The 27,864-nt window shown below is 36.7% G+C and overlaps 1 protein-coding gene across 3 annotated transcripts in view; it reads right to left on the reverse strand.

Moving 5' to 3' along the window:
* The window catches only part of LOC127411888 (collagen alpha-1(XVII) chain-like), a 30,204-nt gene extending 3,225 nt beyond the window's left edge, over positions 1-26,979 (reverse strand). The window contains exons 1-53 of one of the 3 annotated variants that reach the window (XM_051647743.1): positions 26,841-26,979; positions 24,237-24,301; positions 24,026-24,076; positions 23,738-23,845; positions 23,372-23,617; positions 23,245-23,289; positions 23,114-23,143; positions 22,753-22,800; positions 22,280-22,417; positions 20,229-20,417; positions 19,688-19,759; positions 19,476-19,565; positions 18,916-19,068; positions 18,656-18,745; positions 18,430-18,474; positions 17,598-17,750; positions 14,565-14,819; positions 14,176-14,226; positions 14,018-14,044; positions 13,874-13,900; positions 13,731-13,793; positions 13,425-13,529; positions 13,249-13,302; positions 12,060-12,077; positions 11,890-11,943; positions 11,666-11,701; positions 11,517-11,552; positions 11,358-11,420; positions 10,825-10,860; positions 10,634-10,705; positions 10,500-10,526; positions 10,361-10,396; positions 10,208-10,243; positions 10,013-10,090; positions 9,634-9,669; positions 9,447-9,530; positions 9,291-9,368; positions 9,001-9,051; positions 8,445-8,507; positions 7,864-7,914; positions 7,657-7,683; positions 7,475-7,519; positions 6,867-6,944; positions 6,720-6,767; positions 6,382-6,516; positions 5,983-6,090; positions 3,776-3,883; positions 3,569-3,685; positions 3,322-3,417; positions 2,591-2,728; positions 2,371-2,502; positions 723-911; positions 52-213 (exon numbers count right to left, since the gene is read on the reverse strand). In XM_051647743.1, coding sequence (XP_051503703.1) covers positions 52-213; positions 723-911; positions 2,371-2,502; positions 2,591-2,728; positions 3,322-3,417; positions 3,569-3,685; positions 3,776-3,883; positions 5,983-6,090; positions 6,382-6,516; positions 6,720-6,767; positions 6,867-6,944; positions 7,475-7,519; positions 7,657-7,683; positions 7,864-7,914; positions 8,445-8,507; positions 9,001-9,051; positions 9,291-9,368; positions 9,447-9,530; positions 9,634-9,669; positions 10,013-10,090; positions 10,208-10,243; positions 10,361-10,396; positions 10,500-10,526; positions 10,634-10,705; positions 10,825-10,860; positions 11,358-11,420; positions 11,517-11,552; positions 11,666-11,701; positions 11,890-11,943; positions 12,060-12,077; positions 13,249-13,302; positions 13,425-13,529; positions 13,731-13,793; positions 13,874-13,900; positions 14,018-14,044; positions 14,176-14,226; positions 14,565-14,819; positions 17,598-17,750; positions 18,430-18,474; positions 18,656-18,745; positions 18,916-19,068; positions 19,476-19,565; positions 19,688-19,759; positions 20,229-20,417; positions 22,280-22,417; positions 22,753-22,800; positions 23,114-23,143; positions 23,245-23,289; positions 23,372-23,617; positions 23,738-23,845; positions 24,026-24,076; positions 24,237-24,291 — 4,333 coding nt within the window. In that variant the 5' untranslated portion in view covers positions 24,292-24,301; positions 26,841-26,979. Of the gene's footprint in view, positions 1-51; positions 214-722; positions 912-2,370; positions 2,503-2,590; positions 2,729-3,321; positions 3,418-3,568; positions 3,686-3,775; positions 3,884-5,982; positions 6,091-6,381; positions 6,517-6,719; positions 6,768-6,866; positions 6,945-7,474; positions 7,520-7,656; positions 7,684-7,863; positions 7,915-8,444; positions 8,508-9,000; positions 9,052-9,290; positions 9,369-9,446; positions 9,531-9,633; positions 9,670-10,012; positions 10,094-10,207; positions 10,244-10,360; positions 10,397-10,499; positions 10,527-10,633; positions 10,706-10,824; positions 10,861-11,357; positions 11,421-11,516; positions 11,553-11,665; positions 11,702-11,889; positions 11,944-12,059; positions 12,078-13,248; positions 13,303-13,424; positions 13,530-13,730; positions 13,794-13,873; positions 13,901-14,017; positions 14,045-14,175; positions 14,227-14,564; positions 14,820-17,597; positions 17,751-18,429; positions 18,475-18,655; positions 18,746-18,915; positions 19,069-19,475; positions 19,566-19,687; positions 19,760-20,228; positions 20,418-22,279; positions 22,418-22,752; positions 22,801-23,113; positions 23,144-23,244; positions 23,290-23,371; positions 23,618-23,737; positions 23,846-24,025; positions 24,077-24,236; positions 24,302-26,840 lie in introns of all 3 variants that reach the window. The other 2 variants (XM_051647744.1, XM_051647742.1) reach the window with 2 other exon arrangements.
* Positions 26,980-27,864: the final 885 nt, after the last annotated feature.

The raw sequence follows: 27,864 nt of genomic DNA on the forward strand, positions 1-27,864 counted from the left end.
GGCAAGTATCTTATCAGTATAAATATGACAAGCATGTCTGAGGACACTGACTTCTAAAGAAGTCCATAAGGTCAGCAGTCACGTTCCCATAGGCACCGATGACACGGCTGTACCCGGGTGGGCCTTGAGGACCAGGAGGCCCAGGGGGTCCTTGGATTTTCCCTGCTTGTCCTCTCCAGTACCCCTCTGTCAGGTCCTCCAGTAGACCCTGGTCTAAGGGAAAAGAGTAAAATGATTTTGTTTCTTGTAGTGCTCTTGCCAGTTAGTACTATATTGATATTCCTCAAACATTCTGGTTAGGGACTGTTCTAAACCACTAACCCTAAGTATTAAACTTCTGTCTTTGGTGTACTAATTATGGCTTTTGTAAACTTTTTTAAAATTAAGATTAAAGTTTGTAAATCTCCCTTACATTGACAATGTGCAGCATTCAAAATGTAACCAACAGCGAATACGTCATTGTGATATTTGCATACTGAATTGTGATTGGTCTTGTCTTTCTTGCATTCTTTTTATACTGCTCCTTTACACTTAGCATAGCGGTTCTGATGCGGCATTTACACAGACCAAAAGCCTAAAACCTAAGCTTACCTAAAACTTTTGCTGCTTTGTAAGCATAGGTACAGTATTTCCTTCAACAAATGCAAATATTGAGTTTATTGGTTTAGCAGATTTGCAATGAATATAACTGTAGTGCATGAATAAAAGTGAACTGTCCTCACTCTTGATGTAGTCAGTCACTTTTAGTGCAACATTGGAGTAGTCCACTGGATCAGTAATTTCAGTGCCATAGTGGTATCGGCCTCCGATACTCTGATAACTGTGTCCCGGGTCACCACGTTCACCTTTCTGACCAGGGGGTCCGGGAGGCCCAGGGGGACCTCCATGGGTGTAACGTTGCATAGTGTCACCTGAAAAAAATTAGATAGTTAATTCATGCTGCAATCAACCATCATGTGTTACAGAAATGAGTCAGGAAAATCTTAAATAAATAATGCGTTCATACAGGGTGAAGTGAGGCTGCATTTTGTTATATCTAGGCGTGGGTCACGATGGTCAACTAGTTGATTAGTGAGGACAACTACCGGTAGTTTTAGTTTTTTTGTAAATATATTTTTTAGTTATATGTTCATGCTGTTTTAACTGTTAGACAGTTTGCACTGTAATATCATTTATGAAAAGATGCATCTTTAAATTCATCCCCTTTAAAGCATTGCCACTACAGCCATTCAGATGAACGTCATTTGCCATTGCATCACTTCGCACATTGTTTTTAAGTGTCCCAGCATTAACATTACATTTTTAAAGAAACAGTTCACCCAAAAATGAAAATTCTCTCATTTTTTACTTCCCCTCATGCCATCCCAGACGTGTATGACTTTCTTCTTCTGCTGAACACAAACAAAGATTTTTAGAAGAGTATTTCAGCTCTGAAGGTCCATACAATGCAAGTGAATGGTGACCAAAACTTTGAAGCTCCAAAAATCACAAAGGCAGCATAAAAGTAATCCATAAGACTCCAGTGGTTAAATCCATGTCTTCAAAAGCGATATGATAGGTGTAGGTGAGAAACAGATCGATATTTAAGTCCTTTTTTTTACTGTAACTTCTCCTCCCTGCCCAGAAAGAGGTGATATGCACAAATAATGCAAATCGCCAAAAACAAAAGAAGAACTCTTAGGTGAGAAGAGAGCTTAAGAGCGCTGTTTGAAGGCGGAGAATTATATAGTAAAAAAAGGACTTAAAAATTGTTTCTCACCAACACCTATCGTATTGCTTCTGAAGATATGTATTTAACCACTGGAGTCTTATGGATTACTTTTATGCTGCCTTTATGTGTTTTTTTTGGTACTTCAAAGTTTTGGACTCTGTTGACTAGCATTGTATGGACCTTCAGAGCTGAAATATTCTTCTAAAAATTCTTTGTCCAGCAGAAGAAAGTAAGTCATATATATTTGGGATGGCATGAGGGTGAGTAAATGAAAGAATTTTTATTATAACTATTTCTTTAAGGCAGTGTGTCTAGTAAAAAATGTTAAAATGTATGTCCAGGCCCCTACATTCTGTACCATTCTGTTGCGCTCCATCTAACTGCTTTTGAACACAAGAACGTGTCTTGAAAAACACCTTCTAAGAAACGTGCATGATTGGGGTTGGATGCTACCGAAACTCGCCTGATTATACAGTGTTCCTTTAGGTCAGCTAGTCTTTAAGGCATGTCACCAACTAGTCGATACTGAAAATATCTAGTTTAGCACATCCATAATTACATCTGTAAAATGTCCAAATTTCTAAGTGAATGTGTCCAATGAACATTTTTACTGAAGTGCCAGGTGTCAGTTTAGAGTGTGTACTGAGTAACAAACTCACTGTTGAAGTATTCCTGCAGCTCAGTACGGATCTGTTCTCGTTGGGAAGATCCAGCATTTGATACAAGGCCCCTAGTGTCTCCTGGAGGACCCTGGGGTCCTGGTGGGCCAGGTGGTCCCCTAAAACCACTTTCTGAATACGGCAAAATCACAAAATGAATCATTAAAGTTTCATGTAGAACAGACAGTTAAATAATGTCTTGTCTCATCTGAGGACTCACTCTGCAGGTAGCGCTGGATGTCCTCAAGTCTGTAACCTGAGACCACAGAGGAACTGCTTCCAGGGGGACCAGGGGGTCCCTGTATCCCTGGAGGACCAGGAGGCCCTGGACGTCCAATGCTTCCACTAAGCCCTGACCCTTTAAGCATATACAAGGGGAATGTAAGGAAAGGAAACCCTTCACTTGTGTTATAAAACTGAACAAACCTAAACACAAATTATTCATTTACAGTATATTAGCATGTAAACTCTCTGTGCAAGTTACATTAACACTTTCAGTTCCTGTCATGATCAGCTAAAAAAGTAAACCTGGTTACTTTTGCTTGGTATCCGAACAAGGACACGGAGGGGCATGACATAGCTTTCTGTAAAGCACTGTTTACATGGAGCTAAGTTTTGAAAACTCAGTGAATTATGTTGATAATGCATAATCATAAGTTCCTTGATCTGGAAAAGTAATCCCACCTCAAAATAATGATTTAGAACAACTTTAGAGCTCAAAATAAAACAGTTCAATATAGAATTCCTCTTCATCAAAGTGCTTCAACCAAAACAACTGCTTTTGATCTTTCTTGTCCAAAGCCTTACCATTAGGCTTCCATTGTAAGTGCCTTACTATAAACATATTTTCATTTGTTTTGTTGTCCATAGACATTTAAGTATTTAACTTGTATTTAACTTTTTTTAACATTGAAAACTAAAAAATTACATATATTAAGTAAAATAACATACTCTGAATTAGAGTGGATATGTCGCTGTAGGAAGAACCTGGCTGGCCAGGAGGGCCGGGAGCACCTGGTGGTCCAGGTCTACCTGTCATCCCCTGGTCTAAAAAACAAATACACAAATGCCATTAGACATAAGGAATTGAACACACTTTGATAAGCAGTGTTCTCTGTCAACTATATAAATAGTAACAATACATCTGACACAAAGTTAAGGTTTGCATAACATTAGATTCATTTAAATTAACACACACCATTCATTAATCTGATGACATAGTTTGCCACTTCCTGTGTGTTGAAGTTACCAGCACTAATGCCAGGTGTACCAGGTGGTCCTGGAGGACCAACCACATAACGCCTCACATCATCTCCTGAACACAAGAAAGACACTGTAATCAACAACGTCCAAAGATTTAAGAGAGAACATTTATTTCTAAGTGTGCCTGACATAGTTCACTCACTCTGTAAAAGGGAAATTATGGAGTCAACAGTTACACTTCCAGGAGGGCCAGGAAGACCTGGTGGACCTTGAGCACCTTGACTTATACTGCCGCCACTGATTCCAGAGCCTACAACAAACATTTATAATATTACCACAAATGCAGCAAAAGGCACAGGCATATGTTGTACATGGCACAATAGATTACATGCAATGGAATATGGAAATATAGCTCTTGATTTTTACCTCCATATACAGTATATGATTTCATTCAATATACAATGACACCTTAATGTATAGCCTTCTTATACACAATAGAGCACCATAGGTCTATTTTGAACAAACATTAATTTGGTGATGTCCAAATGGTAAATTATTTTGACAAAAGTAAGGAAATTATCAAAATAGAAACATAAAATTACGCTTCATATAAAAACATTTAACCTATGCCGTACTGTGGAAGTACATTCATGATAAATGTCTTTGATACTAAAAAGCACACTGAATTGCATTCATTTAAAAATAAACACATTACATTAACAATGCTTCCATAAAGGGGGTCCTGGGTAGCTCAGTGGTAATAAAAATAAATAAATAAATTAATAAAAGACGCTGACTACCACCCCTGGAGTTCGCTAGTTCACTAGTTCAAATCCCAGGGCGTGCTGAGTGACTCCAGCCAGGTCTCCTAAGCAACCAAATTGGCCCAGGGAGGGTAGAGTCACATTGGGTAACCTCCTCATGGTCACCATAATGTGGCTCCTTCTCAGTGGGGCGCGTGGTGAGTTGAGCGTGGTTGCCGCGGTGGATGGCGTGAAGCCTCCACATGCGCTATGTCTCCGTGGCTCAACAAGCCACGTGATAAGATGTGCGGGTTGACGGTCTCAGTCGCAGAGGCAACTGGGATTCATCCTCCACCACCCGGATTGAGGCGAATCACTACGCGACCATGAGGACTTAAAAGCACATTGGGAATTGGGCATTCCAAATTGGGGGGAAAAACAAAAAACAAAACAATGCTTCCATAATTTGGAGTTCCAATTAAATATGGTTGTTTTTTTAAGCTGTGAATATTTAAACTGAATTTTCAATTATGACATTAATACATTTTCACCTTCCAAAGTTCAGTTTCAAAATATTTTAATTATATTTTTATTAGTCAACATTTAATATTCAGTCCATTATATTTTGCTTTGCAAATTCACCTCTAACATTTAAGTGGTTCAAATTCAGTTGGAAATACAACCTTGTACATCATGGCATTGTAGGAAAAGCAGTAGCAGTCAAACTTTTTTAGACTACAGCAACCCTTTATAATATTTTTTCTCCCATGGCACCACAACCATTGAAAAATAAATTAATGAAAAAATATATGATTGAAAACACCTACATTTAAAAAGTTAAATATTGAAATAAATATTAACAATTTAAATTAAAATAATGTAGCCTTTAAGTGTTTCAACAAAACATTGCCTCAAGTTTTTAAAGTAATTATTCAAGAGCTAGTAATAAAACAGAGAACAGAGTATACAGTGCTTTAAGTTTTCAGTAACAGCAGCAATTAAAAATACTGTGATATAAAACATAAAAAAGTAATCTATTGAAAAATAGAACTATTTAAATTACTGACAATCTTTACTGTGTGATTTTTAGATATACATTATACAGATTCGATACAGTCAGAGTTTGACTGAAAAGCAGAACAATCAAATTGAAATGTATTGGGCTTAAAGCTCCTGAAGAAGGACAGTGAGTGCTTTTCTCTTTTTCTTGTCAGTATTGTTGTTTGATCAATTTGGTTATTAGGCTACATTTACACATCACACAGATTAGTATGCAATTCCAAACTCAGCCTGTGTGTCATCACATTCGGCTCTGATTAGAAGTGCTATTGAAGTTCCTCCTGAATTACTGTCAATGGATGGTACTCCGTTTTTATTAATCATTTTAACTAACTTAGTTGAACTTGACAATAAAGTCACTCTTAACTGTTAACTGTTTATTGCCTTATATTTCCAGCCAACAGTCTGATTGACCCAACATTTGACACTAAGGGCTGAGGTGACTCAGAGCTGGCATATTTAGTACAGCTTTTATGTAGCATTGCGTCCATATACAGAATTTTCTGAGCAGGCTCAAAGCATGCTCAGAGAAGCCTTAATTCTGCAAAGACGCCTTAATATGATTCAGCTCTTTATGATGTGAAATCCTTAAGTCCTGAACACTTACGCTGGATGTAAGCAATGACCCGAGATGCCACATCCTCCACAGACACTGAAGCCCCAGGTGGACCAGGTGGCCCCTGTATAGAAGATAACTGCTGCCTCATGCTATCACCTGTGGAGAGAAAGTCACACATTCATAAGAAATTACCTTCAGGAGCAAGAGTGTTTATTTAAGCCTCCACACGTGCTATGTCTCCGTGGCAACGCGCTCAACAAGCCACGTGATAAGATGCGCGGGTTGATGGTCTCAGACGCGGAGGCAACTGGGATTCATCCTCCGCCACCTGGATTGAGACGAATCACTATGCGACCATGAGGACTTAAAAGCGTACTGGGAATTGGGCATTCCAAATTGGGTGAAAAAAATTAAATATAATAAAAGTTTTCATCCAATCATACTCACTCTGCATATACTCCATGATGTAGCGACGATAATCCGCAGCAGAATGTGATCCGCTGGAATGCCCTGGAGTACCAGGAATTCCAGGAGGGCCTGGAGGACCAGGTCTGCCTGGAGGCCCAACTGCAACTGATCCAGTTGCAGGATGGAGTATATTCATTATTATGGAGAGGGCAATGAGAAGTGAAGTATAAGAGGTCAGAGAACACTTCCTGAATCTAACTACGTATATGGCACCCTTAGAGGCCAATGTTACAAAAAAACGTAAACTTCTTTACTAGACAAATGATGTAAGACAGTGTTCAAGAAAAAATCTTTTTACAGCTCTTATTAAGATTCACCTCTTGAGTCTCCTTGGAATCCCGGTGAACCTGGTGCGCCGGGATCCCCTGAGAAATTATGAAATTGAAAACAGGAAATTGAATTTGCAGTTTAGATCCTAGTATACCTGAATTCAATGTTTCATTTTCATTATTCAAGGTTTTTACCTTTACGGCCCTCTCGTCCAGGTGGTCCAGGTGGCCCCGGGGGGCCAGGAGATCCTTGAGCCACACCATATTCAGAGACTATAAAGAGTTAAATAATTGTTATTAATTCTGTATCAATTGATTTTCAGTTAATAGCAGGCCATGTATTTTGGGGCTAAGTGCTAAAAGCTAGCTATATTCTATTGAAAAGACCAGCTAACAGCAGCACAGAGTTCTATACTTGTCCAGGCTGGTTTATGCTGGTTAACGTTGGTTTGGTGCTTGTCTAACTGTTGGACCACTATAGCAATGCTGTTCACCAGCCATAATGGTGGTCAACTAGCATGGTCTTTTTGGAAAACCTGGTTGATCAAGAAAGTCTTGCTAGTAAAGCTAGTTAAAAAGCCTAATGCAGACACCAGCACACCAGCATCCCATTCTGGGGATCAGCATCCAAAACACAACACATAATGGTGACCATGCAGCAATGCTGGTTTTTAATAGAGTACACAGACCAAAATGTGATGGTAACAGACTCATTATTGACCAAACCGGTTGCCATATGTTTTTTTTTTTTTAGCAATATTAATGAAAATGTCAACAGAAAAAGAAGATTGCTTTTGACTTACTAACTCTACCAGAACTCCCTGGAAGGCCAGGCTGACCTGGTTCCCCTAAGGAGTAAAATCACACATGAAAAATGAAGCACTGTTATAAGACATGTTTTGATCTATCAATTTTAAGATGTGTTCACTGTTCATATTAATTCTAGTAGCCCATTTAAAGTCATGGTTAGAAAACAAAGCCTCACCTTGGTATCCCCTTGGACCCTGGGCACCTGAAGTTTACATATTCAGTATATCATTAGATATCTGATAACAGTTAAGTAAACTGCTTTATGATATAATATTTTCATAGTGTAAGTACTGGTGATAGATTGGAAGCAAAGTCTCGGGAATAACTAATTATTTTAAGAAATAAACTCCAGTTTTAATTGGGTGAAAACCTGATGACTCACCTGTCGCTCCTTTTGGCCCTGCAGGTCCTGGTGGACCCGCAAAAAATGTTCCTGTGTAGGCAGCATTTGTAAAACTGTGAGACTTAGGAAGCCACCACACAATCATAACAGCATAGTAAAGCAATATGTCAAAAGAGGCCATATGTTACAAGAGGCCAACTGCAATTATCAGTTTTTAATTCAAAATTACAATCCATTATAAAAATGGCTCAAATGAGATATAAAACATTCTGAGATTTAAATGTGGATGGATGGAGGATTTGGTTTTCAGAGCCATCAGGTGCTCCCTGTAAGAAAGCTTTTTGTCTCAAAAGACAGTCAGTGTCTGGCAACATGTGCAATTTTCGTCTGTAAGTCATTTCCTCACACAAAACATGGAATATATCACAAGTCATATGTGGAGTCAGTGGAGATGATATTGGCATCCATCGAAATGATTCATTGTTTTTCTTTGGGGGGTTGGGGGTAGTCCCGGGGTCACAAGTGTGCTTTTATAGTCATTTTACAATGACTTCCAACACGGCTCATCCAATTTAGAGTCGGTTTTATAAAACTGGATATTGTCTAATGCTGATACCAACCTGAATTAGGCACAAAACTTCCTGAATCTCCCTTGTCTCCTTTTGGACCTGGTCTGCCATATCCTATGAGACAGTCGCAAAAGAGTTGGGAACAGTATGTTACTATGGAAATGTGCGTGTGCAAGATTATGCTGCTGCGCCAACTCTTTCTAAATTCATTTTATATAGTATTCCTGCTCAATGTTGCAAACATTCAGTGAGGATTTCACACTAATTTAATAACAGTGCTAGCTGATCTGTGTATGAGCTAGTGGTGTAATAAGTAATAATAAAAAACTTTTTATTTATTCATTTATTTGTTTTCTTATTCTTGAATGCTTTCTTTTATACAAAGTTGTGTTTTTGTCTTTATATCTTTATAGTTTGGTATGAGCAAATTGTGAAGAGGGAGAGGTGGTGGGGTGGGATGTGGTGGGAATGTAGTGGCTGAGCATTGTTAGATACAGTATGTACTTTTAAATGACAATGTAACAAATAAAAAATAGAGAAAAAACACTGAAATTAATCAAATCAAAGATTTAATCTTTGAGTAGAGCACTCCTTTAGTTCAACCTACCTGAGGGGCCTGGTTCGCCAGGTGGTCCTGGCGGACCTGGTCTAGAATCTCCTACAGGGAGACAGTAGGGAAAATGGATTCAGTACATTAGAATTTCATCTGGTTTAAGAGTCTACAAGTCATATCAAAATTAAATTCCACATGTGTATAGTCACAAACACCCATAACCTCAGCATTTCAGAAGCTAGACACTATCACACTGAAAAGGAATGAGGACTTAAATGTGACAAAAATCAGACACACTCAAAATATTCTTCTTTAAATCTTTGTCATTGCTAATGTTATTCTACCTGGACGTCCAGGAGGCCCTGGGGGACCAGGAGGACCAGGTGGTCCAGAAACAGCAGCGTTAGCAAAACCATACTGTCCTAAAAATAAAAATTTATATTTTTATATTAACATGTTTCTCTAAACTACACGATTAAATCTTTTTAATAAACACTCACTTTCTGCTTGTGTTGAACTCAAGGTCTCACTAGTTTTCACTACAATACCCGGTTCTCCTTGATCTCCTTTATCACCTTTAGGACCTGCACAAACATAAATGTCAATGGATGGATGGATGGATGGATGGATGGATGGAATGCCATTTTGTGTACAATCTTATTGTGTATGAGCAAAATAGATGTTTACCAGGTTGACCAGGATGTCCAGCAGGGCCAACAGGACCTAGAGTGACAAACCAGAAATTCCATGAATCAAAAGAATATAAATAATTAAAGAGTGTGAAAGATCTACCAGTAAGAGTTTAGTCATTTATTGCACTGTAAACAAATCTAAACAAATTTAATGGTAAATATATGTTATTTGTCAAATATTTATGTTAAATGTCAAATGTTAAAAAAAAAAGTTTTCACTATTATTAAAGATATGTTGATATGCCTTTAAATTGTGTTAAATGTGCTGTTCCTGGTACTGTGATTTTATTTGTTGAAGTTTTTTGTTTTCTTTTACTGGAGTTTTAACTTTTTTGGTGGTATTTTAGTGTTGTATATGAAGGTCATGAACATACCGGAGAGTCCTGGAGATCCAGGTGGGCCAGGAGGACCAGGGCTTCCGGGTGCTCCAGGGATTGCCACTGAGCTTGTGCCTGCTGCAGAATTAAACAATATTTTACTTCAGATTAAAACTATCAATCTATGATATCACTTTTTACGATATCACAATATCAGATTTACTGCAGAGGACTGGTAAATGATTCATTTACCTGCATTGATCACTCTTCCAGGTGCACCAGTCTCACCTGTGAACATTTTCAGGACAATTTATTTAGACATGTTAGACATACTTGTACTTGCACATATGATTTCAAAATCCCACAACAGGACAAAATATATAGCTAATAAATATAACACAAAACCTTTAGACCCAGGTGGACCAGGATTACCAGGAATACCTATAAAAAAAGGAAATCAAAGTATGATCTCCATTGTAGCTCCATATACATAACATATACATTTAAATAACTCAAAAAGAATATACTTCAAGTGACATGTTACCTGGAGGTCCCTGAATCCCTGGAGTTCCTGATTCAAGGACCAGAAGAAAAATAAAAAATCAGACACAATGCATCTAAAGTTTTCCTAAAATAAGGATTATGTTTTTCTACAGTCCATAACATTAGACTTTATACCTGGTAGGCCAGCATCACCGGGTGGCCCAGGTGGTCCTCTGATTCCTGGTAAGCCAATTGACCCTGGTTCACCTGGGGATGAACAAAAAGAATACTGATTCAGATAACAAATGTTGTTGTAGATACAGAAAAATACAGAAATTGTTGAAAACATTTTCAGTTTAAAATTAATTTATGAAAATGCCACTCACCTCTTTGGCCCTTTTCACCATCAGTTCCTTGAGGCCCTAGTATGAAATTACAAAATTACTATCTCTGAACATCTTTTACACCAACCCAAGATTTGCATTAAAGAGGTCCAGTTTGTGGCACCCACAGCTAACTAAGCAAACAAGCCTTTGGAATATATAGGGAAAAAATAACTTTACCTAAATAAATAAATAAACGTCACAAAAAATTTCATATAATCTTTTATCAAATTTTTCTTCAAATCCTTTTGAAATAGGCTTGATCCAATTTCTGGAGCTTGCACTGACCCCAGGCTTTCTTTCTAAAAAGGCCTGCCACAGGGTCCAGTGCATACAGCAGAATGTTTCTGGAAGTTTAATCTGGTGTTGATGACCAACATGTCATGTGATATAACTTCACAGTTTAAGAATATTTATCTGACGGAGACATGGCCTGGTGTGTCGGGCACTTGTTCCGACATACCGGCCGTTGGCACTTGTAGGTCTACAGTACAAAGGATTTAAATCTGGCTCGGATCATAAGATAAATCAATCACCTGTTGATCCTTTAGCTCCTTTCTCACCAGCTGGCCCCTGTTGACCTGCAGCCCCAGGAACACCTGAAGATGGGTGCAGTGGTTTAAACTGAATCAGATATTTGTGAACATAGCCGAAAAAGTTGTGTTCTTTGTCACGGTAAGTCTAACAATACACACCTGGCAACCCATTGTCTCCTTTGTCACCATGATCACCTGAGATAAAATACATACAGAATTTCACATGAATTCACATTAACTAGAGTACTGTGTCAGGTTCAGTTGCATAATGCATATCAGGTTGACATATACAGTAATTGGGTACAGACCTTTAATTCCAGGTTGACCAGGAAGTCCTCTATCACCTGCCAAGAAACAAATATATATATATATATATATACAGTATAAAAAATGATTGAACTTATGTGTTGTAAAATGTGTTGGAGAAAATGCACCATGAATGAAAAAATGTGTTGGATTTAAATGGTAGTACTGTACATCTGCATGAGCTCTGGTGAATCAAAATCATATTCATTGATCCACAGCTACAAACCTTTAGGTCCAACAGTGCCAGGCTCACCTCTGAAGCCTTGAGGGCCTTGTTCACCTGTACAAAGGAGGAAACAGGTAAGAGTTTGTAAGAGTTAATAACTGTATTATTTTATGTCACTAAATAATTATATGACGTCACTAAAAATATTTTTTTGGAAAATGGTTGATTACCATGTAAACCACTAGCACCTGTTGAACAAACAGACAGAACAAGAACAAAGATTAAACACATGCTTCAATTTCTATACTGCTGATTATTTATGTAAATTGTAGGTAGACCGATATATCGTTTTACCGATTAATCGGTGCCGACAGTTGCTTTTTGGAACTATCGGTTATCTGCAAAAATCTGTGCCGATATTTTTTTCTCTCTTGTCTATCTTTCTGTGGCTGGCGCTGGATGATTCTACAGTTAGAACAGCTTGGTTCTATGTTATAATAGCGGCTTCAATAGGTGAAATAAAAACAATCACATAGGGATTTTCTGTATCTAAATCTTTCATCATTGACAATATATTGTTATTTTGATTAGATAATCAAGTGTTCTAAATTGAAGGCAAGGGCATTCAAAGAAAAATGTGACTGTATGGAAACGTGCCCCGTCAGCACATACATAACTTCATATATTGTGAATAATATTAAACCTTACACCCCATTATACCTCATCTGGTGAAATATACATACAAAACATTCATCTGGTGTATATACAGTATAAGCTATAAAGTCTTAATTTAGTAAGTACATAATATAGAACATTTTAACAGAGCCAAGTCTCCGTCATTGCAAAATAAGAGACCCAGGTGTGTTTTGGGCTTGTTTATAGTTAAAAGTCTCACGTTATGCATGAAATCTTATCATTATTATTGGGATTTTGGTTGATTAATAAACTCTATCTGGGATTTTATTTATTTTGGCCTCTTGTAGCCTCTTATGTCAGTACCCATCACAGTAGGTAAAAGAAAATGTTTTATTTTTTTTTTTGTATCACTTGATTAATTGGTTATCGGCCTCTTCCACCACCTTAGTTATCGGTATTGGCAAAATCCACTATCAGTCGACTTCTAAACACTTATTAAAATCAAAAGCTTAGGTTTAGTGATAGCTCTGGGAATTGGATAAAGCCTATATCAAATGGATGTGAAGAAGAAAAAAATTGATAAAAAATAATCTGTAATTGTATGTGACATATTTATTTATTTAGCTTTATGTGTATATTTTCATGTAATTTTTACTGCAATGCATTTACAATAGTTTGCACAAAGATTCCTATGTCTCCCATTCTATATAGGCCACTAAATTTAATATGTATTAGCCTTAATGACAAAAAGAATAATTTCAGGTGAGTGTTTTCTGTATTAACCTTTAGCCCCAGGTGGACCAACCAAACCAGGAGAACCAGGAAAACCAGGGGTACCTGAAGAAGATAAAAGATATCTTCAAAATAGCTGGTTAAAGCACAAGTTTGTTGTTAAATTTAGATCTTTTATAATTTAGATTAGATCAAAAGCCAAATTCTCATTTAATTCAGAATCTTACCCCTTTCACCCTTCTCTCCAGCTCCTGGGGGTCCTGGGTCTCCACGGGGCCCAGGTGGTCCATCCCTCCCCCTAAACCCTGGTGGTCCTTCTGCACCATGTTCACCTGTAAAATACAGTTATAAAGACTGGATGAGCTTTAAACGTTTTTATTAGTCTTTTCAGTTTAGGAAATCATGTCAAATCAGCAGGATCAACAAAAACTGTATCTTTCTAAACTTCTCAAGTAATAACAAGGTGTAAAGGTTGCATGTAAATGTGTGTAATGTGGAAAAACAGAATGGATGATTGGGAATGTTTTAAGCACCTGCACTTCCTTTTTCCCCTTTTGATCCTTCTCTTCCTGGATGTCCTGGCATTCCTGGTGGGCCTAGAGTTACACATAAAAAATAATGACATTTGGGTAACTATTAAGACTTTACTTATAAATCGACCAAGCTTTATTCTTACCCGGCAATCCAGGAAAACCACTGTCTCCTGAAAAACAGGTTGAAATAATTTACATTTCTAGGTGTATGACTGTAAGCATAGGAATATAAACAGTTCCTGTAGTCCATTGAATTCACAGCTAGACAGTTTTTTAATTTTACAAACCCTTAGGCCCTGTAGATCCAGCTTCACCTGAAAGTGGTGAAAAGAATACATGTATAATATCGATGGTGATGGTAAAATTGGTTAATGTCTATTCTCTGTAGGTGTAAATGAAGCTTTCTTCTGTACATATTCAACAAGTATTAAATATCTGCTTTTACCTTTGGGTCCTGGCAATCCTCTTTCATTTTTGACTGAAGAAGCAAGGAAGGCTAAATACACAAATTTAATTATTTTAGTTAAATATTGACATTGGCCACAAAAAGTACATGGACAATTAATCCAAACTTAAAAATATATGAATGTCTTTACATTAGAAAACAAAATATAAAACCAAGTGCAATTCATTTTAAAGAAATATTGCACAAATACAATTTTCAAGCAAAATTTCTTTTTAATAGAAATACTTGACACTTTTATCAATTGGTTTGATATATTGTATCTAATGAAATCACATATCATTTATTATTGTGAGACTTTATCAGGTGTGTATGTTTATGTGTGAGAGTGTGTATGTGCAAGAAGAATTATGAATTTGCAGAATTTGTACCTTTCATGGCTTCAGACTGCAGCTCTGCTCTCAGGATTTGCTGTACATTTCTCTGTAGTGCAGAATTATCTGAATAGACTGCAGACCCCAAATTTTCATTCCCCAGTGAATTTTCATATGCCAGTTTACTTGTACCACTGTTATATTTCTGAACGTCATCCACAGAAGCATACAGACGACTTGTGTGGGCCGGCATGGATGAGGAAATGCCCTCGAGAGTGCTTACACGAGCCTTTAGATTCTTTACCTCCTCAGCTTCAAGAAAAATAGATGAGTTGGTGTTAGTTGTGTAGCCCTATTGGTCAGACTATCCACATAATCACATATATTTCTTTGTATGTTTACTTTGTACATAACCTAGACATTTAAAACCTAATCTTGGGCTTAATTGTACACTTGTATTGATTCTCTATTGACAAAACATACATTAATGCAAGAGCGTAAACAGGGCCTGGCCATTGAGCTTTAGCCCTGAATGTTTCTTCAACAGCCCTAGAGCTTATTTTGTGCTTTTTATGTGCAGTAATAAGATATTTTAATTGAAATTTAATTTGGAAATTTCTTGACTCTGCTAAAAAGACCAGCTTATCCAGTATGCAATTCCTATGTGGACCACCATAGCCATGCTTTTTACCAGCAAAACCTAGCAGGGGAAGCTGTTTAACCAGCATGAGCTTTCTGAGTAAGCTGGTTAAGCTAGTTTAAACACCAGCACACCAGCATCCCATGCTGGGGGACCAACAATCAAATCACAACATAAACTGGTGACCAGCATCACTGGTCTTTTCAGCAGGGTAAGCAGCTATTTTAATTGAAGAACACAAAATAAATGAAACACTTAACAAATGAAACCTTATCAAAACAATACTTCTCACTCGTGAGAACGAACTAGTTTAATTTGTTGCTGCAGCAGCTTTTTGAGTTCATTCATTTAAAGGGAGAGTTCACCCAAAAATGAAAATTTTCTCATAATTTAATAATGCCATTCCAGATGTATATGACTTTCTTTCTTCAGCAGAACACATTTGAAGAAAAACAAAAGAAAATATCTAAGATCAGTAGGTCCTTATAATGGATGTGGATGTTAACAAGATTTTTGATGCTCCAAAAAGCGCAGACAATCAGCTTTAACATCATCCATATGACTTCAGTGGTTAAATGAATGTCTTATAAAGTGATATGATATCAATATTTAAGTACTTTTTAACTATAAATGATCGCTTCTGTTAGGCAGCGGTATGCGCGTACATGAGAGGGCTGAGGTCACGCGGTCTCTCGTGTGACATATTGGTGTTGGCATGTTCACGCGAAAAGTGACGCATGTGCGACACACCTGGAAGAGCGGCACTGTTTACAACTGAGTAGGAGGAACGCTGTACAGACCGAACACCATAAACAAATTGAAGAAAATTTAAACAAAGATTTCACAAGATTTCCATTTAAGAGGAGAAGAGGAGATACAAGTTTTTGCATGTCATATTTATTTGGACCTGAGTACTCTGACCAGGAGCACAAGGAGATGGAGGAGGCTGAACCAAAAAGCCTCAGAGAGACAGAGAGTTCAGGAGATGTGGTGGTGCACATGTAGGCAATGCCAGTCAATGCCAACAGAGGTAGAGAGCTTCTGCTGCAACAAATGGAACGTTGCCATGCCATCGCTGAAAAGACCTCGTCACCTCAGCCCTCTCATGAACGCGGATACCGCTGCTTAACGGAAGTGATTATTTATAGTTAAATAGTACTTAAATATTGATCTTTTTCGATCATATCGATGTTACCATCCACATCCATTATAAGCACCTACTGAGCTGAGATATTTTTCAATTTTTCTTCAAATGTGTTCTGCTGGGGGCCTGGGTAGCTCAATGAGTAAAGACGCTGACTACCACCCCTGGAGTCACGAGTTCAAATCCAGGGTGTGCTGAGTGACTCCAGTCAGGTCTCCTAAGCAACCAAATTGGCCCGGTTGCTAGGGAGAGTAGAGTCACATGGGTTCTCGCTCTCGGTGGGGTGCGTGGTGAGATGTGCGTGGATGCCGCGGAGAACAGCGTGAAGCCTCCACATGTGCTATGTCTCCACGATAATACGCTCAACAAGCCACGTGATAAAATGCGTGGATTGACTGTCTCAGACGCGGAGGCAACTGGGATTCATCCTCCACCACCCAGATTGAGGCGAGTCACTATGCCACCACGAGGACTTTGAGAATTTGGGAATTGGGCATTCCAAATTGGGGAGAAAAAAATTTGTACTGCTGAAGAAAGGAAGTCATGTACATTTGGGATGGCATGAGGGTGAGTAAATGATGAGAGAATTTTCATTTTTGGGTGAACTATCCTTTTAAATCACAAGGTTACATGCCATTAGAAAATAGGTTAGAATTGTGAGATAAATATTAACAAAGGCCAATATCAGTTGTAGGCATTTTACTTTAGTTTAATTGTTAATCAGCCTACATCAAATCTGTTTCAGAATAAATTACTGCTGATAACATCTAGACAGCAGCATTTAACAAACAGTGAATGACTGGAAAAGCATGAGAAACTAGTGAGAAACTACAGTACAGAGGACAATAAAGCTCTCCCTGTTGCACTTACAGCAGAAGAATAAGAGAGATTAAAAATGTAATCCCTAATGTAAACACTTACAATGGACATCAATATTTAGACATTATCCCTTAAAGATTTTTTCTCTCAGAAATGTCTTCATTTAGAGATACATATTATTATGAAGATGTTATGTGGAGAATAATGATTCAAAATTCTAAGAATTACATACTTTTTTAAAAAGGGCTAGTCTGTATTGGCCAAATGGGAGCACACCAGTATTTGTAAGGAGGCAATGCTGGAACATGTTTAGATTTAACTGGGCTAACTTCCTTTACTAACTTTCTTTACTAATATATCTCTGATGTCTAAAATGAACCTTAGTTAAGAAACTCCTTAAAATGAAGCATCAAATGCCTTATAACCATGCTTCAACAGCATAAGTCAGTGAGTTTATCATGTCTTTAATGGGAATGACAAGACTCACATAGAGCAATGAGTCCAAAGAGAAGGCCGAGTAGCAACAGGAGGCTGAGCAAAACCCCCAGCAGCCACTTCCACCAGGAACAACACTGAGGCCCACAGCCCCAAAAACCCCCTCCACACTTACAGTCATCATCATCCTCCAACTTATGAATCTCTGACAGGACACAAACAGCAGGAGACAGGTGAGCTTCAGAGTTTTATATAGAATTTACTGACTTTAAATAGACTTTTATATAGTATAGAACTGTATACTCTATGCCAAAAATAGAAATTACGTCATAATTTAATCATCTTCATATCATTCCAAACCTGTATATCTTTCTTCCTTCTGTGAAACACAAAAGGAGATGTTCTAATGAAGACAGCCTTTCATCTTTTCAATACAATGGCCCAAATGTTTAATAAATGTAGTACATGCGACTCCTGTGTCATTTTCCAAGTCATCTGAAGGCATGAGATTTAAATTTAAATGTAAGTAATTTTTCAGCGATAACTCATATGAGTTCTATGAGAGAAGCCAGTTCACAGTGGCATGTGTGTTCATGCGAGAACCGACTGTATGTTCAGAAGTCTTTGAATATGACGCACGAGTCACACAGACTACTTCCATGATACTTTTGGTCCTTTAAACTAAAGCTTTAAAGAGAGGCACTATCCACTGCCATTGTATTGAAAAGATGAAGGGCTATTTTCAATAAAACATCTCCTTTTGTGTTCCACATAAGAAAGAAAGTCATGCATGCATGTGAGGGAATAGCTTTGGGAGAACTATTCCTTATTTAACAACGTTTTGGACTTTAAAGGTTACTTTAACTAATATAGTAATGTTTTACCTGCATATGTAGCTTTATCTTTTGTTGACACTGATGTAGACGCATCTTTGGAGAGACAAAAAGATTTTTTGAGATGTCAACATTAATACATCAAGATGAAAGCATGTAATTTAAAACATGTGTAACAGTATACTTATATTTTTTTTATATATAATGTATATTTTTATATTTTAACATATTAATTATAATAAACATAATAATGATGCATTTAAGTTCAAATGCTTACATTGTGTGCCAAAGCTTGACTTGACAGGGACACTTTCAGAGTAGCTGATTGCCATAGCTTCTTTCTTTAATGACACATCTGAGTATGACCCTTTAAAACAAAATTGTTTTGTACTCAGTTAATTATAACGTAGTGTTAGTATAGGACAAAACACCTTTTATTTGATATTTCAAATCACTGTACTTCACTCAATAAAAATATTTTCCATGCAACACCAAAATTACATGCAACAACTTAATGCAGTCATACAGTATTTTTACCTGCTGTGCCATTGTGGGCGCTGTTGGTAAACTGCTTGCCACTGTCTTTGGTCAGAATAAATTCTTCAGTCTCTCTCTTCACAGGAATATTCTCTTTCTCCAGCGTCAGATATCTCTTTGCAACATTTTCATTATGGGGTCTTGTACCAGCTCCTTAATAGGACACAAAGTGTTCCTATTTATTAAGCAACAATGACTGGCAACACCTCTTTGAAGAACTAAAGTTATAAGCCTAAAAGAGATATTTCACCCAAACATGAAATTTCTGTCATCATTAACTCACCCTCATGTTGTTCCAAACCCATACCCGTATTTTTGCTCCATGGAACACAACAGCAAATGTTAGGCAAAATGTTAGCCTCAGTCACCATTCACTTTCATTGTATGGAAAAATTATAAAAATTAAAGTGAATGGTGACTGTGGCTAACATTCTCCCTTACATTTCATTTTGTGTTCCATGGAAGAAAGAAAATCAAATGGGTTTGGACATGAGGGTGAGTAAATGATGATAGAAATTTCATTTCTTTAAATCCTGGTACTGAGTGAATATAATAAGCACCTGAAGTGGACACGCCTGTACTAACAGCAACAGTGCTGCTTGGACTTGATGAATAATTTTTCTGCACTCCATATCCTGAAGAAAACACACCTAAAAAGATAAACATAGACCTATGTTTGTATAGAAGCTCATGCTTTTTATATGTCGTTACCTTGACACAGTCTTTGTCAGTACATTACAATGATACTATATAATATGCTTCAGAGGCATACCTGTGTGAGTGTTAACGTCACTGGAAGTTAAAACTCCACTAACAGGAAATAAATTGTTATGGAAGCCATACACTGTAAACCAAGAAAAAAAGATGTTATCAATTTGTGTCTGTTAGAGGACTTTGGTTTAAATTATAGTGATTTATCTACAGAATGTATAGTAGTATTTAGAATAATGCCAGAATATATTTACCAGTTGTGTTGCTGGTAATAAAATGAAAAAGCTGAAGTGTGTAATTTTTTAGATGTTGAAATGCTTCCTCTTATCGCTGCTTAATATACAGAGACAAGTAAGCCATTTGGAGGTGTTTGGGAAATCTGTTTGAAATTATTATTTTTGCAATTCAGTTTAGTGAGGTGCAGATATTACACACTTCAGCTTTAAATATTGATGTTAATTAATGTGCATGTTAAAAGTTTGCCTCAACCAATTTATCTAAATTATTAGTTTAACTTTGTAAATCAGTGCTCTTAAAATATTATCACTCTTAATAATATAATAAGTGTTTAACAGAAGTGGCTTTTTCAAAGCCACACAGACCTGATAAGGAAGATGGTGATGTGTTGTTGACAATAGAAGTTCCCATTGACATGTTGTTGGTGTTGCTTTGCAGGCCGTAAGCATTACTGCCATAAGCACTACCAGTGGAGACTGCAGAGGGCAGAGTGGAGCTCTTCCATGTGTATGAGCCTGGGTCAGTGTCAAGAATAATGGTGTCATATTGCTCAACTGAGAAAATAGAAGGAAACCCAAGGGAACATTATATTATTGAGAGGATGCTCTTTCATTACTCAGGAGACTTAAAGCAAAAGTTTACCCAAAAATGAAAATTCTCTCATCATTTACTCACCCTCATGTTGTTCTAAACCCAAATGACTTTCTTTCTTCCATGGAACACAAAAGATGATGTGAGGCATAATGCCTCAGTCACCATTCACTTTCATTGCATTTTTTATTATTATAATTATTTTTTACATACATAATTAAAGTTCAAGGGTTATTCTGCCTAACATGACCTTTTGTGCTCTACGGAAGATAGTCACACAGATTAAGAACAACTTCAGGGTGAATAAATGACCAAATTTTAATTTTTGGGTGAACTATCCTTTCAATGGAGAGACACACAAAAATGAGACAATTGTTGACACACAGTAGGTTACAATAGGGCTAAAGGCACACCATAAGGAAAATGAGCTTTTTTCTGGTCACAAAATGTATCAAGATCGAAAAAAAAAGATATATATATTTTTACTGAAAATTGATGGAGCAACAAAATTTGTGTGAAAAGAAATAATAACGGAAGGTTGTTTTGATTAAAATTCAGCTTTAAAAAAAGGTGTTGAGGGAGACTTTTACCCCACACTTGGTGATATAGTGTAGATATAGTGGCAATGGTTATAGTGCAACACTTGTCGGCTAATGCAAATAATTTTGAGCTTTTTTGAGTAACAAATTTATATAATGCTAACTCAAAATTAATACTTTAGAAAATGGTGCATGATTTCCTGTTAATTTCAAATACATTTGGTATTATATAACATCTCAAGTATTCTATAAACAAATGAATCTCTGTTGTGATTGGATCAGTCAATGTGAGCCCACTTTTAACCTTTTTCATAACAAATCTATTAACCCCTTTTTTTAAAACACAAGTGTTTTATGGGAGCCTTTAACCCCTCCAACAGATAAATTTACCCCAAATAATATCCTTTCACTTATTTGACAGTTTTTAAAAACTTCTGATTTAATCACCTTGAACAAAACTGAAAATGATAAATAAGTATTTTGTCTACAAATACATGTGTTAATTTCAGGGATTTTCATTAGCTAGATAAACGTGCAACATTAAAAAAAATTTTTTTTTATTAAAAATGAGATCAAATTGTCTCAAAATCAAACTTTAGACACCACACACAAAGATCTCATGGATCAGAACATTTTTGCAGTGCATAGTGTGTTTAGGAAAGTGGTAGTTTTTGTTGCTATTTAGTGTTTTGGGAGAAAATAAAATCAAGTGAAACTTATACCATGTGGAGCCTTAAGCCCCATTATACCCTACAGAGCGATAAAATGGATGTGAAAAGCATAGCTCAGATGGTTTGATCTTGGACAAATTAAACGATAAATGTATAATTCATCTTGAAATCCCAGACATTTGATTGCAGACTTTGGTGTCATGGCAAATCTGAGCACAGTTTGAGATTTTGTTGAGATCTCTTCTGAAACTAGAGGAAACACATGTGAGGTTACTAGTGTCTTTTGCTCATTAGAAATAAATCTGAGAAATGTAAGCAAAAGTTTCTATTTGCTCTCCATTTCATTTCATTGCTTTCTAGGTCAGAGAAGCAACAGTGATGTTAAAGAGATCTCATTTGTGTTTTTCTTTCCAATGGGAAGGTCTTAGCACTTTGGAATAAGTGTGGAACACAGGTTATGTTTGCACAAATACATTTTGGAATGTGTGTTTTTGTATGTGAAAACAAATGTGGTGTCTTACAGTTGCATTCAAGAAGAAGTTGTACTTGATCAAACCTAGTCACGCATGGTCTGTTATTTATCAACCTGAACTCTCCTAATCCAGCCTTCATTACCTGGCTTGGTGGAGATCTTGGCCTCTACTGTGGACCTGCAAGGTATAGGCAGGGGGGAGGAAGATGAAGATCGTGTGGGACTGATGCTGGCAGAGCGTGATCTCTTCAACAGCTTCTTCACATCATCCAGCTCTGTCCCTATAGCAACAGCATTGTATTAGTCACAACACTGCCATCTAAACATGTCTTTCACTTTGCACGTGTCATCTCAAACTACTGGCTGCTGTTGAACAAAATCATAAATTAATGCCTGAACTGGCTTCTCAACTTCAATTATATTAAAAACCTTCAGCCTCTGAAAATATTGTTCGACAGATTTGTTAGTTAAAATACTTTTTCCAAGATACAAAAGGAGTATTTTAAGTTCAAACATTTCTTTCAATCCTTTTGCATTTTAATGCTTGTGACACATGGATGTTGTATAACAGTAATTGATTTCCTAAGAAATCTGAATTAGAATGAAAACAACCTACATCTAGTGGAGGGAGATGCACTCTGCAGTCTGGTCCTAATTGCTGTCTCTAGAGAGCGAAAGAAAAAAACAGAGACCGAGAGAGAAAGAGAGAGAGAGAGAGAGAGAGAGACAGAGAGAGAGAGAGAGAGAGAAATAGATTGAATTTCAAATGTAGATTTTATATATATAACTGATAACAAGGCAAATTGGCCTAAATTAATGTAGAAATATTTTATTAATTTATTATGTATTATTGAAGGCAGTACAAAACAGTTAAAGGGTATTATGATGATTATTACTAATAATTATTATCATACAAAATTAGTTATGCAAAGTTAGTTATATTGTATGTCGTCAATAGGTTTGAATAATAATCTCACCTCTGCTCTGACTCCTTCCTCTAGTTGAACCTATAAACAGAGACCAATGAAACAAAAACAACAACCGTTCGCCCTTTTCTCTTTTACATACAAATTATGTTAATCAGTTTTTATTTGGCTAAGGGTCTTACCATAGTCTTTTCTTGTGATCTCAGGAGATGAGTCACTTGAACTCCCTAAAGGTGAAAAAGATTACAGATTTAAAAACAGATTTCAGATTGATTTATATGCAAACAAGGTTTCTCAACTTTGACTAACCATCATAACGTCTTGACTGAGTGGTTATGTTTTTCCTCTCCAGAAACAAAGGGGAGCTGCAAGAGTCTTGCGTTCTTCTCATGCCCTCAGAGCTGGATCTCACCCTGGAACCTGAGTCTGTTCCAGAGGAACTCTCAGAAACTCCAGAGGCAACATCTGCCTTCTTGCCCTTACTCACAGACAACCCCTCAGCCAGATATTCCCTTGTTCCAGAGCTTAACCCACCTGCGCTCACACCCACAGAGGCTGAGAAAGAGGCAGGGACAATTTTAGCCCTTGGCAAATTAAAAAAAAACACCTAATAAAAATGTATTTGTATTTGGTGTCTTTCCCTGTGCATTTAAAATGAATGTTTTGTAGGCTTACAGGAGGAGAAATGAGAACTGTCGTTGATTTGAGTTAAAATGTTCTTCTCCAGGCTAGTGGACCCTGAGTTACTTGACATTCCCTTGTTGGATGATGCACTGAAGCCTCCTGGGGGTTAAAAACATTATTAAAAATAAAAGCTATTTAGACTATATCCACATATTGAATTAAAGTCCTTTTTGAGCTACATCCACAGTATGATAATCAAGAACTTTCCTATGATGTACACTCACAAAAGAGTAACTTTAATATCTGAACAAACATAGCGGAGGAACAGAGGTAACATACGTGGAGGTAAAGATGCAAGTCTCGTTGTAGAGATTGTTGTTCCAGTGAAGCCTTTTAAAAAAAATACATGAGTCTCTTTAGATTATAGAACCACTAGATGGCGCAGATCTTCTAAAAAGATTTTGGTTCAAATGTACACAGTAATGACAAAACATTTTACTCAGTGCAAGAATAAAAGTGAATGACCATATCAAACATCCAACATCCTCACCTCTGTCTCCTGCACATCCTCCTGAATAGTTTCGATTCCCTCTTAAGTCATCCATTCCATATCAACTGATGAAAAAAAAAAAAAAAAAAAATGATATCAGCTTGTCAGTTTTTTTGTCTTTACAAACAATTGCTTTAAAACCAATTTCAATCATTAAACTAGATGTGATGTGAAGTAGTATATGACTATAGATCTACACACACCTATCCAGACAGTAAAAATGTTTTGTGCGGTAACCTAAACAAAAGGTGCTTTGTGTGGTAACATCTAAATTAATTGGTTTTATTTAATAAAAAAAAATGTTAATCTGACTAAATTTACCTGACGAATGAGTTTTTATGGGTTAGATCAAATAGAAACAGATCCTTGAAGTAATAACTGGAGGTTACCACTTATTCAGTGCACTACCAGTCAAAAGTCTAGACACCTACTCATTCTTTACTCATTAATACTATTTTCCACCTTTTAGAATAATAGTAAAGTCATCAAAACTATGAAATAACACAAATGGTAGTTTTGATCAAAAATATTCAAATAAATCAAAACTATCTTGTGTTTTATAAGAATAGTTCACCTCAAAATGAAATTTCTCTTATCATTTCCTCACCCTCATGCCATCCCAGATGTGTATGACTTTGCTTCTTCTGCAGAACACAAAGATTTTTAGAAGAAAATCTCAGCTCTGTAGGTCCATGCTATGCAAGTAAATGATGACCAAAACTTTGAAGCTCCAAAAAACACATAAAGGCAGCATAAAAGCAAACCACAAGACTCCAGTGGTCTAATCCGTCTTCTAAAGCGATTCAATCGGTTTTGGGTGACAGCAAACCAAAATATAACTCCTTTTTCACTGTACATCCTGTCATTGCAGTCTCCATGACAATCATGATTTCAAGCTCGATTACACTTCCTAGTGCCATCTAGCGCTCTGCGAGTGTGTCCTGCACTAGGAAGTGTAATCGAGCTTGAAATCATGATCGTACCTAGAGATTTATATTTTGGTCTGTTCTCACCCAAAATCGAATAGTTTGCTTATGAAGACATGGATTAAATCAGCGGAGTCATATGATCACTGTTATACTGCCTTTTTTGTTTTTTTGACCTTCAAAGTTCTGGTCACCATTCACTTGCATTATATGGACCTGCAGAGATTTGTGTGTTTATGTTCTGCAGAAGAAAGAAAGTCATACACATCTGGGATGGCGTGAGGGTGAGTAAATGATGAGAGAATTTTCATTTTTGGGTGAACTATTCCTTTAATGTCTTTAAAGTAGCCACCCTTTGTCTAGAATTGAAATATGTATACTCTCATTCTCTTAACTAACTTCATGAGGTATGCTTTTTTAAATGCATTTTGAAGCAATTCCAATTAATGCTGGGCACATTTTATCTGCTTTTTCTTCACATTCCAGTCTAACTAATATTTTCTACAAAACAACTTTCAAGCATTTAAGCATAATTATTTAATTTAAAAAGTTTTTAAGCTTATGAGAATCTGTTCAGTCAAAGTTCTGACTCTATACCAAAAGAGCTTTCAAGATTTTTGTGTGTAACAGTTGAATTTTGGCACAGTACGGCATTCAGAAGAGTTCAAATACATAATAGCTACTGTACACACAACCTTAAATGTTAACTTATGGAATAAATTATTTCATGATTTATTCCTTTCAGACTGTGTGAAATGATCATTTGTGTTTACATGATGATTTATATCCTCACCAAAAGCTGGAGAGCAGATACAGAAGTGTTTTACTGTATGTCTGCATGTCCCTGACAGCAACAAGTTTTAACAAGAAATGTAAACCGTCTGTGCACACCAATAAACAAAAGGATTTTTCTCTGCGCTGGAAGACTCATATTTCAAGGCAAGCATGTTATAGAACGGAAGACTATTCCAGATCATATCCAAAATCTATTAATAATTGCGCACATAATAATAAATGAAAAATAATGCCAAAGGGGTAATTATTTGCTCCAACAAAAGACTAGACAAGTACAATTACAGAGTCTCATATTTACACTGTAGAGAGTGAAGCAATTCATAACTACCACACCCTCCTCTTCATCTCATCTTCGAATTTCAAATGCAAGGTCAGCTACTGTTTTCCCTCAAACCACAATAAATGAAAAAGCTAAACTCAATGGATGGCATCCTATGCACAAACAGCACTATTATTGGTGATTGTCCATGCCAAATCCTTTTCAGCCCTGGATTAGACTCAATTTGTGTGTGTGAAATCTTAATTCCAATTTCTTCCCACATCTACTATGATTTTTAGAAAAAAATAAAAAACATAAAAACATTAAACTTTAAGTTAAATCTTCTAATTATTGAAAGAAACCAATGCATGTTATCCCAAGATCTGATATCGTAAGTATTATCAACACCAAGTCAGGTGTACCCCTGCAAATCACATTTTAAACAAGTATTTCAGGGGAGCAACAGGTGGATGAAAAAGTTTCTTGAGATGCATTACATGGCTTAACTGAAACACAGCTGTAATGCATCTGCAATTCTTTATCTTCCCTCTGTTATGGGATTAAAAAAAGAAGAGAAAAATATTTCAAGCAAGTGTGAAAGTAAAATTATCCAAAATGCTTTACCTTTGATCCCGGAGAAGAGAATAAAGTAAGTCCACTTAAGAGTTGTCTGTGACCTTCACCTGTGCAGTACGAATGTCGACACCTGACTTTTCTTTCCGATTTTACAAACAAGCCTCCACAGGACTCCTGGGTTGGATTTTAAACTGAGCCACTCCCCTGTCTTTTGGCAGGTATACAGACAGACATTTGAAGAAGACAATACCCTCGGGAATCACAATTTTACCCTTTATGATCCTGCACAATTAATCTTTTGGACATGTTCAGATGAGGACAGGTGTGGCTGGATGGTTTAGTGGTGCGTCAGTAAATTCACCTAGAAGAAGCAACACACATAAAATCTAAGAAAGTAGGATTAATCTATGTAAACAGGACAGGAAATATATATTGTTCAAGCAGTTTTTTCTAAAATATAAATCATTTTGGTCCTTTTTTAATTTGAAAGTCTATTTGAGAATCTATAAAATGATTTTCACAGAAATTAGGCAATGAAGATAATGATCCATCCCCAACGTTTGGTAGGGTGCAGATATGTTCTATATGTTCCATGTAACTGTGCACAATTAACAAACAGAATAGCAAAATGATAAACTTTTAAAAGGGAGGAGAAAGCACTTTCCACATCTATTGGCTGGGCATCAAATCAAACTCTACAAAGTCTTGCTGTAAACTCACCTGTTTTTGTTGTAATTTTGGTCCTTGATATATTTGAGAGTCTGTAAATGATTTTCTCAAATTAAATAAATAAATAAAACAATAGGTGAAGAAGATTGTAATCTAGCCCCAACATTTGGCAGGTTTCAAATATTTCAAATATAGCTCTGTCTCTCATTTAAACACACAGCAGACATCAGTGGTTCTAAATTGGTGGGTTGCAACACCAAAATGGGTTGCAGGTTTGTTCTGATATGGTCACAGATAGAAAAACAATGTTTTATAAAACAAATTTATTTTTATCCCCTTTTCTCCCCAATTTGGAATGCCCAATGCCCACTACTTAGTAGGTCTTCGTAGTGGCACGGTTACT

This window comes from Myxocyprinus asiaticus, chromosome 21, assembly GCF_019703515.2.
Source record: "Myxocyprinus asiaticus isolate MX2 ecotype Aquarium Trade chromosome 21, UBuf_Myxa_2, whole genome shotgun sequence".
NCBI classification, from domain to species: Eukaryota; Metazoa; Chordata; class Actinopteri; order Cypriniformes; family Catostomidae; genus Myxocyprinus; species Myxocyprinus asiaticus.